General features: G+C 57.6%; 2 protein-coding genes across 2 annotated transcripts in view; one reads left to right on the plus strand and one right to left on the minus strand.

Annotated features, from left to right (window-relative positions):
• Positions 1 to 2,814: 2,814 nt before the first annotated feature.
• NINJ2 (ninjurin 2) lies at positions 2,815 to 7,204 on the plus strand. Its single transcript, XM_045554685.1, has 3 exons — positions 2,815 to 2,847; positions 6,301 to 6,532; positions 6,986 to 7,204. The coding sequence occupies exons 1-3, from the start codon at positions 2,815 to 2,817 to the stop codon at positions 7,150 to 7,152; spliced, it is 432 nt and encodes a 143-aa protein (XP_045410641.1). The 3' UTR covers positions 7,153 to 7,204.
• A 1,109-nt stretch (positions 7,205 to 8,313) lies between these two features.
• B4GALNT3 (beta-1,4-N-acetyl-galactosaminyltransferase 3) overlaps positions 8,314 to 14,546 on the minus strand; it is an 85,958-nt gene continuing 79,725 nt past the window's right edge. Inside the window, exons 16-20 of the mRNA XM_045554686.1 lie at positions 13,480 to 13,633; positions 13,149 to 13,221; positions 12,630 to 12,783; positions 12,028 to 12,154; positions 8,314 to 10,368 (exon numbers count right to left, since the gene is read on the minus strand). Coding sequence (XP_045410642.1) covers positions 10,260 to 10,368; positions 12,028 to 12,154; positions 12,630 to 12,783; positions 13,149 to 13,221; positions 13,480 to 13,633 — 617 coding nt within the window. The 3' untranslated portion in view covers positions 8,314 to 10,259. The remainder of the gene's footprint in view (positions 10,369 to 12,027; positions 12,155 to 12,629; positions 12,784 to 13,148; positions 13,222 to 13,479; positions 13,634 to 14,546) is intronic.

Here is a 14,546-nt window from a genome sequence, read left to right on the forward strand (position 1 = left end):
CAGGCTCTGGCACACAGAGTTGGGATAAAAACTGTGCTTTGTGGTCTTGGGCAAGTTCCTTCGTCTCGCTGAGCCTCCACTTTCTCAAGTATGGTAACGATGCCCTCACCTACTTCACAGGGCTGCTGTGAGGATGAGACACGATGACTTGTGTCCTGTGCTTAAGGATGTGTCAGGCACACGGCATGTGCTCTGGAAGTAGGAACTGCCATCGTTTCAGTGTTCTGAGAGCCTACTACATGTGCTCACAGTAGGACAGACCCAGACACCCTTCCCAACTGAATTCTGACAAAACATTAGGGATCTTAGACGCCTAATTAAAAGCTGATTGGCGTAATAGGTCACCCAAATCCATTCATTTGAACAAATCGCTCTTCCTGGGCTGGGATCTGCCCTTTCCCACTGTGGGAAATCAGCTTGCCAAAAGGCTGTCCCCCCACCCTCTCCCTTCCAGGTGGCTTTCCTGGGTCATCAGTCATTTTGGGACCAACTGAAGGGCCATAGGCCACTGTTCCTCTGAGCCTCTTTTGTTTGCAGCCCTAAGTTTGAGCTGGTACACAGGAAGACTGCCATATGGCTTTTCTCAGGGCTGACAGGAATGACTCACTGCAGGGTCACCAATGCCCTGGAGCGGCCTGGGGCAAAGTGACTCACTGGCTCTGTCCCTGGGCCTGGCCACACAGCTGCCAACCTCTGCCTCTCTCAGGGACCTTCCTCAACCTCTGAGACTCTCCACTCAGAGGAGAGGGCTTCCCCGTTCCTAGATCACTCTGTGCTGGGAAAGGCCCAAGACACTGTTTGTTCCCACTCCCTCAATGGCACAGATAGGAAAAGGAGCCCAGGGAAGGGCACTCATCTAGCTTGTAGGACAGCCAGAACTTGACCCTGGGTCTGGGTGCCCCCACCTCTCCTTCCCCATGGCACTCACCGCCTGCCGCAGGCTCCAGGTCCAGTTACTAACCCAGCCTCCGTGACCCCCTGGGAGAACATCCCTGCAGTCTTGCTTCCAAGAAAGGGCAGAATAATCTGTTGGAGCTCGTGGTCCCCACTGACCATAATGTCAATAAACAGTGAAAAAATATGTTTACTTTTCTGTTAGAGGAGGCATTCCTTTCCTACCCAACTTATGTTTTATAAAGAAACAAAAATATAGTCCAACAAAAATTAAGGGATAAATAATTGTCTGGCAGAACAATGGAGCAGTCCCTAACTTCAAGGGATGGAACGTACACCAGCCTTGGAGCTGGGACTGGCAAGAGGCCTGGGGACTGGGAAGTCTGAGCTGGAAGCAGAGGGGCAGGCCCGGGACTGGGGCAAACTGGGAAAGGATGCAATGGGTCTATGATGTCCCCACACTCTTGCATCACCCTCCATCGCCAAGCCCATGCCCTGTGCTGCCCAGAGCCACCCAGGGTGTTCCAGAACAAATTCTGGACCCACACCCACCTCCCCGAACCCCCCTGCGGCTTCACAGCACCCACATTCTCATCTGTCCAGGTGTGGTTGGTTGGCAGGACTTTGCTGGGCTGCCTTTCCCGGGGGTGTGCACGCTGAGCAGGGCTCCCGGAGCCCAAGGAAGTGCCTCAGGGTCAGTCTCCTGCTGTCCTTGGGTGGGAGTGGAGGAGCAAGTGGGATGGGGTAGAACAAGCCCTCAGACTAGGGTCGTTGGGCCCCGATCTCAGACTGGGGGGACAATGGGAACAGTTTGGAGTTCTGTCCTTCCGTCTACAGAGGAACAAAGTGTCATTCAGTCTCCCCATAGCCACCACTCCTCCAGAGCTGTATAGATGTGGAAACTGAGCGCCAAGTGCAGAGCTGGGCCCAGAGCCCAGGAGCGCCAGCCGGCCTGGCCCGGCCGCTGCAGAGGAGCTGCAGCTGGAGAGGGGCCGGGGCTGCGCAGGCGGAGGGCGGCGAGGGGGAGTGCTTGGTGACACCAGAGTGACTCACGGGGTGGCCCTGCTCCCGTCCAGCCCACGGCCTTCTTGGGTCGTGCCTTAAAGGGCCAGCTCCTCCGAGGCTGCAGGCGCCGCCACCTGCGACGTCATCCTGGCCCCCGGGGAGCTGCCCCCAGTCTATGGGCATGGCAGAAAAGGATGGCATCCTGCAGGATTTGGGGGCCTGCCTGATGCAACCCTCAAACCATAAGGGAGAGCCTCAGGTCATTTCACTCATCCCTCTGCCTCGGAGCAGGGCTGCCCCCAGCTGGCCCAGAGGGTTAAGGAAACGCTTCCTCCGCTTTTACAGCCGCTGCGGAGGGAGCCCCCGGCCCTCTGCTGTCCCCTCGCCGCGCTTGACACCGTGTTTGGTGGCCTGGCTCGGCCTGTGCAGGCTCGCGAAGCAGGCTCCCGTCCCGGGCCCCGCGGAGTCCGGGTCTCACGCCAGCCCCGGCCCGTGCGTGGCCCGGGAAGAAGCCACCGCAGCCTCCGAGCCTCGGAGCCCGGAGAAGCCTCCAGCCGGCCGCCGCCGTGCGCACCCCTGGGGAAGGCCCGCGGGGACTGGGGGCGCCTGCGGGCCCCAGGAGCACCCGGCGGAAGGCAGTCCGCACGCGTCAAGGTGCAGGCAGGCCCTGCGTCCGACAGGAAAGGACGAGGCCTGCGGACCCCCTGAAACGATGACCCCTAGGCCCACCGAACAAGAGCCACCAGCCCCGTTAAAACCCACAGATACGCTTTCCCTAGAGGACCGGGAAGGTCTCTGCGTTCTCCCAGTACCATACTCACCCCTTCCGTCCACACCTACGCCGCCCCCACGATTAGGTTAATGCTCAAAACACACCCCTAGTGGTTTGAGTTTAAGGTTTTGTTCACTATTAATATGCAAATTTCCAGAGAAGGAGTCTCCCTGGAAGCTGGAGCCGTTTGTCCGACATTGAGCTGAGAGCAGGGTTTGGAAGGAGAGTGTGCAAAGAGTGTAGCTACTGGACAGGCTGGAGGGTGGGGTGGGGACAGGAGGAGTGGGCACAGCCTAAGGAATGCTCCTAGTGACCTAGCACAAACCGTCACCAAATGGACTAGGACCACAGGTTATAGCCGTCGTGTGGTGTTGGCCCTGGGGGCCCTGGCCCTAACCTACCTGGACAGCGGGACCCCCACAAGCCAGCCTTGCTTCGACCACGTCTCCCAAGGCTCTGAACACCGTGTGTGGCCTCGCAGGTCTGCACAGGTCCTCAGCCAGACTCCTGCCCCAACCCCTGCAGCCTCGCAGGCCACCGGAGCACAGGCGGAAACCCAGTCCTGGGAGGCGGAGCATGAAGGCACACAGGCAGAGACAGGGCATTCCGTTCCTTTGATGCCTACAGACCGGTTTCCTTCTTCTCTAGGCTCTGGGCCCCAGTCTGATTTTGGTGGCTGTGAAAAATAACTTGTGGCCAGGGCCTGACTCGAGTGGCCAGCAGCCCAAGTTGTCAGTGTTCCCCAGGGACCTGCGGGAGGGGTAGTGACTATGCCTTATTCAGCCGTGGGGCCTGGCACTGTCTGGTGTGTGTACCCAATCTGTGTTGCACGACTGGCACCTCTGATCTCCATTCTCACCTCCCGGGGGCAAGTGTATAAATTGCTCCGCTGGCCAAAGTGCACACTCCTTAATTGCCCTCTGTGAGTCCCACCCTGCCGAATCTGCACACACACAGAATTTGGATAATGGGCAACCCGGGCACAGGGAAATGCCCTGTGTAGAAAGCTGATAGCCTGGAGAAAAGTGTGCCTTGGAGTGAAAGAGCCACTTCTTTGTGCTTGGAGCCTTCAGTAATGGTCCACAGAGACGCAGGGGCCCAAGGGACACACACTACTGGAGCTGGTTCTGTCTTTCAGGGCCTGCGTTCTTTGGTAGCACGCAAGACCCAGCACCTGCCTGCCTGTAGATGCACGTGTGTATCCCCCTGGCAAAGGGAGCAAGGGGCCAGGAGTGTGGAATGAAGGTGACAAGAGGAGGGTGGAGACTTTGGGCTGGGCTTTGAAGGCAGATGTTAGAGAAGGCCTGGGGGACAGAGGCCAGTTCTGTTGGCCTAGGTGAGGTTTGGCCCAGTCTGCAGCAGGCATGTGAGTTAGACTTGGGGTCTCCAAATAAGCATACTCAAAACCATTTTGGGGGGATATAAGAAAATTATAATAAACCTCTGTTTATATTCATGTTTAGGTAATCCTTTCAATTTTTTTTACTTTTGATGTTTTATAATATATATATATATATTAGTCCAACAAAATATGTATATAATTTATAATGGAAGAATGTACATATATTAGGGATGCATGGTCAAAAACAGTTTTTCTTGTTTTTATTTTATGTTTTTGTTTGAGACAGAGTCTTACTCTGTCACCCCTGGTAGAGTGCAGTGGCATCATCATAACTCACTGCAACCTCACACTCCTGGGCTCAAGCAATCCTCCTGCCTCAGCCTCCTGAGTAGCTGGGACTCCAGGTGTGCGCCATCATGCCCAGCTAATTTTTCTATTTTTAGTAGAGACGGGGTCTCGATCTTGCTCAGGCTGGTCTCAAACTCCTGACCTTAAGTGATCCTTCTGCCTCAGCCTCTCAGAGTGGTAGGATTACAGATGTGAACCACCACACTCGGCCCAAAACAGTTTTTAATATTGGGATTACACTATCAAGATAGTTTGGAAACCACTGCTTTACAGGACATATTAAGGGCACTTGGAGTCTACAGGTTCTGATAAGATGGGTTTCTCTCCCCTCTCAACAGGCCTCTGTACCTGTACAGAGAAGTACAGTGACTTGCTGTGCTCACACTAGTACAAGGAACATTTCAGACCTGCCCCATCCACCCATTCACCCATCCACCTGCCTATCCATCCATCCATCCATCCGTCCATCCACCCATCCACCTGCCTATCCATCCATCCATCCATCCATCCGTCCATCCACCCATCCACCCGCCTATCCATCCATCCATCTGTCCATCCACCCATCTGCCCATCCACCTGTCCACCTGCTTATTCATCCATCTATCCATCCATCCATTCACCCATCCATCAATCCACTCATCCACCTGCCTATCCATCCATCCATCCATCCACCTATCCACCTGCTTATCCATCCATCCATCCATCCATCCATCCATCCACCTGCTTATCCATCCATCCACCTGCTTATCCATCCATCCACCCATCCATCCATCCACCCATCCATCCATCCACCCACCCACCCATCCATCCATCCATCCATCCATCCATCCACCCATCCACCTGCTTATCCATCCATCCACCCATCCATCCATCCACCCACCCACCCATCCATCCATCCATCCATCCACCCACTGACCCATCCACCCAGCCACCAATCCATCCATCTATCCTTCTATCCATCTGTCTCCTGACATCTGTCCTGTTGTGCAGATCTGCTGGGTCAGCTTCCCCAGCATCTTTCAGAGTCCTCCCTTCCTTTCCTTTCTCACCACCACTCCACTTCAGTTCCCTGTCACCCTAACCCTAAATCAAGACCATAACTTTTAAGTGAGTCTCCCTGCTTCTGGTGCCTCCTGGCCCAGACGATTCCAAGCACTGCTGCTAAATTCACCTCCCAAGTGCTCTTGAGTGACAGCAGATTGCCTGAAGCACCCAGTTTGAATTTCTTGCCCAACCCAGAGGCCTATACCATATGCCCTGTATTGTCATTCCATCTTTTGGAGTTAGTGGCTTCTCGAGAATAAGAGATTTATTTTATACCCCAAAATCAAATGTAAATTATGCTTCAATAAATCCTAGCCAAAAAATAATTAAAACAATTAAATTGAGAGTGTTTAACTAGTATGCATCACTGTGTGTACACACGCATGCACATGTGCATACCTAGATACGTGTATCCCGACAGCCCGTGTCTGGCGGCGCATGTACCTGAGCAGGGCTGTGCGCCCGCCTCGGGCTGCGTTGCTCAAAAAGAAGAGGTGTCTTTTGCTACTTCGCCCGAGCCCCAAACCTCCTTCTATTGTCTTCTTGGGGGCTTTCCTCTCAGAGGAAAAGAAAGCCCGTAGCCAAGGCCTGTCCCAGGTAAAACAGTGACTAAAACGAGAACCTCCCCGCGTTCCTCAGTGGGATGCGAAGGTGTGAGGGAGGGGCCCTCGGTGAAACGTCAGTCACAGCGCACGTCGCTCGGAGCTCCGAGGTCCTTCCTGCGTTTCTAGTCCAGCCCTGTGCTTTTTCAGGCCATGCAATGAGAAGGGCGTCATTTGTCCTTAGCTTCCCAGCTGGTTTGGGAAGAGTGTTAAAACCTCTCTCCTCTTTTCCCGTCTCTCACCTGCTTCCCTTCCGGAGCCTCCCAGGTCAGCCTGTGCTCTCTCCCATACAGCCCGGGATCGCCAGCCCCAGGGGGAACCAGCCCATCAACCTGAACCATTACGCCACCAAGAAGAGTGTGGCTGAGAGCATGCTGGACGTGGCTCTCTTCATGTCCAATGCCATGCGGCTGAAGGTGGTGCTGGAGCAGGGGCCGTCCTCTCACTACTACGCCACCCTCGTCACCCTCATCAGCATCTCTCTGCTCCTGCAGGTGGTCATCGGCGTCCTCCTGGTGGTCATCGGTGAGGAGCCCGGCCCAGAGACAGGCTTTAGGCCCCGGCAAAGCCCCGAGTGCCTCCCTGTGCCAAAGCATCTGCACGGGCCGCGCACTGACGCCATTAGCCCTCCGCACCCACAAAGGCCCCAGACAGCGAGGGCAGACACTCCGTCCTGTCTTCCTGAGCCCATAGTCCCGCCGAATGACTGTCCCCACTAACTCGTGGCAGAGTCCCTTACAGCCTTTCCTGGGAGCACTCATCCCCGCTCTCCTTAGACCCAGTCCGAGAGCCCCAATCCCCACTGGACGAAGCACCCTGTGGGGGCAGAGGCATTTCAGCCCAGTGACAACCCTTGACACCTGCCGCGTGGGTCTCTGAAGGGCCAGACTCTCTGCAAACTCTGGCAGGTGTCACGAGGGGAGCCCCAGGCCGTGGCCCCCACCCTGACCCTCTCCTCCCACGCCCCCTTCCCCACAGCGCGGGTGAACCTGAATGAGGTAGAAAAACAGTGGCGACTTAACCAGCTCAACAATGCTGCCACCACCTTGGTCTTCCTCACGGTGGTCATCAACGTTTTCATTACGGCCTTCGGGGCACATAAGTCAGGGTTCCTGGCTGTCAGGGCCTCGAGGAATCTACTTTGAAACCAGCCTGGGACCCAGGTGAGGAGGGAAGTGGGAGGCCCCTGGGGGTTTGGGGTCAGAGACAGGTCCCTTGAAGGCCTATGGCGCCACCAAGGACGGGGGTCTTAGAGCTTGCCCTGGAAATGGCACTCTGCTTCGGTTCTTAGGCAGATTCCACAGCCTGGGGTGGGCTGGGATGCCATGTGGTTAGTGGTGGCTCTGCCCCTGGCGATGGGGACAATGGAGGTGTGGGATGTCTCCTTGGCACTGTCTAGCAGTCCTTGCTATTCAGATCACGGTCCACGGTCCAGCGGCATCTACAGAACGACCTGGACGCCTGCAAGATGCGGAATCCCCGCTCCACTCCAGACCTGCTGAGCCGGCGCAGGCATTTCCCTGAGACGCCAGGAGAATCGCGTGCACGTTGCAGTCTGGGGAGCCCTGGTGTGGCCTGCCCTCCTCACGGCCTCTTTGCCTTCCCTACAGGTGCTGGGTCTGGAACTGCTTCTGCCACCTTCCTCCCTGATCTGCCAGGCTCGTGGGCACTTCCCACAGCCCGAAAGCTCCTAAGAGGGCAACATAGATGTCCTTGCTCCCAACCCACAGCCCCTGAATTGAGATGTGATTTTGTTACTGCTCTAGGTGAATTCCATCTTGGCCCGGAGTCCTGAGCTCAGACTCAGCTATCACTGACCTCTCCTCCCTGATACCATCTCCTGAACCTAGAACGTGTCTGCCCAAGGCCAAGCCTGCCCTGCTTAGGGACTCTGGTTCTGATTCCACCCCCTCCTTCCCTCTGCTCCAGGCCTCAGTTTTCCCTGCCTGTATAATCGGCTGACTTCTGTCTATAAAGGTTTCTGCACATCCACTCAGAGTCAATCTTTCTGTCTTCAGTGCCGAAGGCTCAAACATCCAAGCTGGTCCCTGGATGCCCTTCCCACCTGTGTCCTGGAGAGGGCCGCAAGGAGCAAACCCCAGGCCTGGAGGGTGAGAAGGCTTTTAAAGCACCCCCTCTCCTGTGAGTCCTGCTGAGTCAACTCCCTGGGCTGCAGAGGCCTCGGCTCATTAGCACCTGCTCCCCTCATTGTAGATGAGTCACTGCTGGGTGGATGTGTACATGCGCAACCAGCCCAACCCTCTCCCACCATGAATGGGCAACAGGAAAACGCAGGAACCTTTTTTTTTCCTAAGAAGATGCCATATTTAATACCCCCCCATCACACTCCCTCCCCTGGCCCAAAGCATTTCCCTGCAGAGTAGGGGCCGCGCCAGGCCCTTCCCCTTAAGGCAGATGGTGAAGAGGTAACAAACATCAAACACAAGGCACTGGCCAGGGACAGAGGGGGTGCTGGGCAGGGTGGGAAGGCCGGGCCTGCTCCTAGTCGTCAGAAGTGAAGCAGGAAGGCTGTGCAGGCGGTCCCAGCCCTCCACGGCCCCAGCAAGAAGCCTGGCAGCCCGGCTAGCCAACTGCAGCCCCAGCCTGCTCCCCACGGGCCCTTGCCAGGGGGCAGGAGGCCTGAGGGGGGACCAGAAAAAGCTATAGCCAGGAGCAGATACAGCGTTCGTGAGCCATGACCTATTAACTGCAAAGTCTTCGTCCTTCCTGATTCTGTAGAGGGAGACGGATTCTCCCGGATCCCCAGAAGGTTCTCCATGGGCTCCATCTTCTCGTCTGCCAAGCTTATGCTCTGGGTGAGTGCAGAGCCCACGGGGTAGACCCTGTGGCTCCAAATGCTGGGATTCGGACTGTCGCAGTCTGGAGTGTGGGCTCAGCTGACCAGTCCCCTGGTCCCCGGCACAACTTCCACGAGCCCTTCCCCACAGCAGGAGCCCTGTGTCATGCCCGGAACAGAATCTGGATGTTCAATGTCCAAGACCCAGATGTCCAACGCACCACTGAATTCACAGCAGCAGCGGAGGCAGCAGCAGCAGTAGAAATGTCCCCGGCCATGAAAGCACCGGGGGTTGTTAGTGCAAGAGAAGTACGTGAGCACCAGGTGACAGGAAGGGTGGCTGGAGGCTAAGAAGGCCGAGGGCTGTTTTCCCTGAAACTGTTTCGCCTCTCAGTCCCTCCTGCCCCTGCTCCCTGCCACCTGTGGATGCCATCCCGGGGTGATGTCCTCACCTCCCCAAACTGCCCCCTGCCCCTGGCCCCCAGTCCAGGGTTCACGGACACCCTCCTCCTCTTCCGCTCCAGGCAGGGTGCCCAGGGCTCTCCTTGCACAGGGGTGAGTCTGCAGGGGAGCTGGACTGGGGGGACACACGTCTTCCACCTCCCTTTCCACCCCTCTCTGCTCAGGCCCCTGCCCTGCTCCTCAGCTGAGGGAAGCTGACACGTGTGTCCGTCCTCTCTCCCCTCCTTTCCGTCCTCTCCAAGGCCCGCCCCACAGGCGAGCTGGCTGGAAAAGGGCACGGCCTCCGTGCCCAACGCTGGGAATGGCGAGCCAACCCCCGCCAGCTCCCCGTCTCCCGACCTTCCTCTCGCACCAGGGACACGGTGCCAGTCCTGTCTCTGGGCTGAAGGGAGCACTGTCTGCGGGGGGAGGGTAATGCCCTATCGGTGGCCAGCCGTTGGGTGGCGACCAGGAGAGATGTGCATGTCTCTGGAAGGCATGAGCCTGCTCCACGTGGCACCGGCCCTCAGGAGGGGACGTGGCCCGAGGGATGCAGCTCTGCACGGGAGGGGCCTGAGGCCTGCCAGTGGAGACAGGTCCTCAGTGCACAACCTCACCCCTCGCAGCTAATGCTGCGTCTGCACAGCAGTTTTCGTTTTCAGTTAAAAAAAAAAAAAAACCCTCCCAATAAAATATGTCCGATGGAAGAGTGTCCAGTTCACGATCAGCACTCCTCGAGAGCCGGGGGACGCTGGCACGCAGCCCCGTGGCACTGCTGGAGCGGGCCTCTCCTCGGGAGCTGCTCCACGTGTCGGCTGAGCCCCGTGCCTTCTCCCCCAAGGCCCTCCCTTCCAGAGGCCCAGGGGGGGACAGGAGCCCGCCCAGGGCACGGGGTGTTGGCCCTGAGGCCCCAGAGGGCCCGGCCGTCGCCCTGCTCCCCTCCCTCCCCAGCAGCAAGCAGGGGCACTGCCACCAGGGGGCAGGAGGTGGGCGGTCCACGGGCCACCCTAGGGGTTACAGCATCTTCATTTGGCGGCGGTTCCACATGCCTCGCTTGGAATGGAAGTGATGGAAGAAATTCCTGAGGGAGAGGCGCTCCACTTCCAGGCCTGCTTGGAGGACCCTGCAGGAGGGAGGAAGGGCTGTGAGCAGGCCCGGCCCACCCCCCCCAGCAGACCGCTCCCTGCTGCGCCCTCGCCACCAACGGGGTGTGTGTCCGGGCCCCATGGCCAGGCCGGTCCCCTCTTCCTTCAGAGCCTGCCTGGCGTCTCTAGGAGGAGGATGGCAGTTTACACACACGTGTGTCTATGTGTATAAAATCAGAGGATTGTGTACGACACACAATCGTGTGTATTAGCAGAGCACATACATTGCACACACACGAGGTGTGTGTGGAGACTAGGCTGACGGATGCCAAGCGCCCACACAGTGCGTGCCCAGTCACTGGCGCTCAGCCCACGGGGCCGTCACTGTCCCCAGGGAGGCAGAGGGCCGCAGTAGCAGACACGCCCCGGGCCTCGAGGAGGCAGGAGGGTCAGGAGCTTGCTGGAGACCGTGCCGAAGTGCAAAGCCCAGCGCCAAGACCACGGGGACTGCTGGACCGGGCTTCCCAGAGCACGGCTCCGTCCCCTCCGGGAGCTCCACCTCGCCCGGTGAGACCGAGGTCCCTGTGCAGGTCCCCTCACTCCCCCTTCCCCTTAAGTCCTCTTAGTCTTGTCCTCTTCCTTTTCCTTTTTCCCTCAAAGGGGAAAAACATGCACAGATCTAGTTTTTAAGCCTCTGACACTTTAGTGAGTGAGATTTGAGGCAAGTTACTAACTTCTCTTCAAGACTCAGTTTTCTCATGTGGAAAATGGAGATAGCTAGACCTGCCTTACTGAGGTTTGGGGAGGAATTAACAAGGTCACATTTGTGAGTCACCTGCCAGGCACCCAGAGCACCTACCCTCGCCTCATGACTTCTCGTCAAGGCCCCTCCCCCAGCGCCCCTCCCCTTGCCCTGCCCCCTCCCTGGACACTGTTCCGGCAATTTCACCCTTTCTTGCCCCCCTGCCGCCTTTGCTCCCTCCCCCTAAGCTCAAACCTCAAGGTCTCACCCTCTTCCTTCCTCTTGCTGTGGCAGCAAACTTCATGACAGAGGCCTCCCAGACACGGCCTCCACTCCCTCGCCAGCCCCCACTGGCACTCCCTGCCCTGTGCCCTGTCACTGGCCACCTGCTGAGCCCACAGCTCCTTCTCTGAGGCCTGCAGAGCACTGCCCACTTCCCTCCTCCCCAAGTCTCCCTGTCGCCTGGCTTCCGGGGACCCACAACCTCCTGGATGTCCTGCTGCCCTTTACTGGTCCACACTGTCTGTTTTGCTGGCCCCAGCGTTTTTCCTGACCCTCTGCCTGTGTCTCCACTGTGCCGCCCGCAGTGTCCTGCTTCAGGCAGCTGTTCTGGGGCAGCTGTCACAGCCAGGGAGAACGCGCTCAGCTCCTGCGGCACCTTGCCTGGTGCTGAGAACATTATCGTTGACATATGCACAGCGCAGCGATTTTTGCTTTTCCTCTGATAGTTTACCAAGGACTCGAGCCCTGTGACACAGACAGAGGGAATATCATCCCCTCTAACAGACAGAGAAACTGAGTCTTGCGGGGTAAGCAATTAGAGAGCTTCCCACTCCTGTGTCGGGAATCCGCAGCCAAGGAGCACAGCCAGGTGGCTCCAGCCCTGGTCCCTCCCCGGGGCACCTGGGGGAGGAATTCCAGCAGGTGTCCCTGGTGCCCTCCTCATCCCAGTCACCTGTCCAGCAGCTCCCAGTCTTCCCCGCCCCAGCGGTCTCGGAACTCCTTGGTGTTCATGCCCCCGATCTTGTCCAGGTCTGACTTGTAGATGCCGAGCAGCCCAAACCCATTCACCTCCCAGTAGCCTGCAGACAGACGAGAAGCTCCAGGGAGAAGAGCCAGCGGCCAGGGGAGGAATGAAGATGGCTTCTGGGCTGGGGTCCCAGAGCCTCTTCTGAAAGCCGGGGCCTGGGGTGACGGAGGCTGAAGGCTGTCTTAGCTGTCGAGGGCTGATGACAGCCCCACAAACAGGATCGGACAACAGCAGCCTTGAAGGCGCAGCTGAGGTCCGTTTACCCGTGCACCTCCCTGCCCATGGGCAAGGACCCTATCCTTCCACCTTCGCGTCCTCTCTGGGGCAGGGCAGCTGGCACGCAGGAAAGGCTCCAGGGGCGTCTGACCAAGGGATGAAGGGAAGGTGTGGCAGGAAGGTTTGGTGCTGCACCCGCTGCTGGGGCCCTCTCTGGTCAACCGCCCAGGGGAGCAGAGGCCACAGGAAGGGGGTGGCGCTGACACAAATAGACATGACTGTTTCCAGCTCTGGTCTGGGGCAGGGCTCACCCTCAGGCCACTGGGGGGTGGCCCCACAATGCAGCCGCATCACCATGGGGGCGAAGGCCATTTTGCCCTCCACACAGTGCTTCCGGATGGCGTCAACGACTCCCGCTGGGAAGTGGATGTGGAGGTCACAGAGAAAGATGATACTGTGCGGGTCCTGCGGACAGACGTGGGCAGGGTCAGCAGCTCCTGTCCACCAGGGCCAGGCAGCAGGAGAATCGCCAGGGCCTTCCCTGTTGGAACGACTCTCACACTCCCACGAACTAACCCCCGTGCTGAGTATCAGAGCAGTCGGCACCAGCAGAGAGTGGATTCTGACCGCCCCCCCTTCGTGGGCTCCAAGGACTCTGAAAATCAGTCAAATGCTCCACTGGCATCTGCAGCCCAGCAGAGGACCCTCTGTGTCCTCACTCCCTTCCCCCCTTCCTCCGTGAGGGGCTGACCACCTTACACATCCCAAATGTCTTTCCACCTCTTAACCAGTCTTGAATCACATCTCCCAAGCCCCTGCCGGGCCCTTACCTTCACCAGGTCTATGCCAGCCTGAAGTCCAGCCGAGCGTTCAAAGTTTCCGTTTAGCTTCGTGTACTGGTAGCTGCAGGAAGGGACAGGGGCTGGCATTAGGACTTGGCTGTGGTCGTCCCCTGCGGGCAGTTGCCCCTGCAGGCAGGCATGGAATAGAGGTGACATGTGCTCCTAGGATGGCATGACGGGCAGGGGGTTCTCTAGAAAAATCTGGAGACTGCGAATCAGGACAGCTGGGCAGCACTTCTGGCTCTACCTTGGACCCCAGAGTCCTAGGACTTTAGGGAGGAGGAGCCCACGCCGCACCGTAGCCAGGGGTCCTCCTCACCTCCTCAGCCTGGACCTCTTCAGTGCCATCTCCACATCCATGTCCTCACTGCTGTAGTCAATGACAATGATGTTGAAGTGCGGGTCGCCGGTGACCTGGAACAGGTTTTCCATGTCTCTGATGAGCTGCTGCACCCAGCGCGCCTGGTTCTTCACTACCCCAGTGGCCCGGCAGGGAGAGAGAGACAGAGGTAAGGCAAAGATGGGCATCGCCACTCCCAGTTCCAACACAAGTCGGGAGTTCCTACTGGGCCTCCACTTGGGGGTTAAAGAAACGATAGGAAACTGTCAGCAACGCAGCACTGAGACACAAAGGCTGGCGGTGGGGGGGGGGAGGCTCATCAGTAAACGGGGCCTCTGCACCCCACTCCCCGTGTGCCCTCCCAGACAGAGTGCCATGAGAAGGCCTTGGGCTGGGGCTCAGTAACCTTGCCATTATCTAATAATCAAACCTTCCTATCTGTCCATCTTACCATCATCCTTCATTTCCTGCCCTGCCCTTGTTATATACCTGCCTGTTGTGTGTTCCCTTCTCATTATAAAAACCAGCCCATCACTCTATTAAGTGCCCTCCCTGTCTTATTTTCCCAGACCAGTTGTAACCCCCAGTACAACAACCTCAGCTGATCATCACATCCCGCCCCGAAACCTAGTGTGGAAGAAAGAGCACTGGCCTATGAGTCAGTGTCTATTATTAGTGCCAACATTTACTGGCCACATAACCTTAAACTAGCTACTTTTCTTTTGTGAGTATCAGTTTCCTCAACCGTAAAGTGGTCTTTCTCAGAAGTTCTTTTTGTTTTTTTTGAGACAGAGTCTTGCTCTGTTGCCCGGGCTAGAGTGCCGTGGCATAAGCCTAGCTCACAGCAACCTCAAACTCCTGGGCTCAAGTGATCCTCCTGCCCCAGCCTCCTGAGTGCTGGGATTGCAGGTGTGAACCACCATGCCCGGCCTCTCAGAAGTTCTTGTGAGATCTGGCCGGGTGCAATGGTTCACGCCGGTTAATCCTAGCACTCTGGGAGGCTGAGGCAGTAGGATTGCTTGAGGTCAGGAGTTTGAGGTTGCTGT

This window comes from Lemur catta, chromosome 6 (genome assembly GCF_020740605.2).
Source record: "Lemur catta isolate mLemCat1 chromosome 6, mLemCat1.pri, whole genome shotgun sequence".
Classification (NCBI taxonomy): Eukaryota; Metazoa; Chordata; class Mammalia; order Primates; family Lemuridae; genus Lemur; species Lemur catta.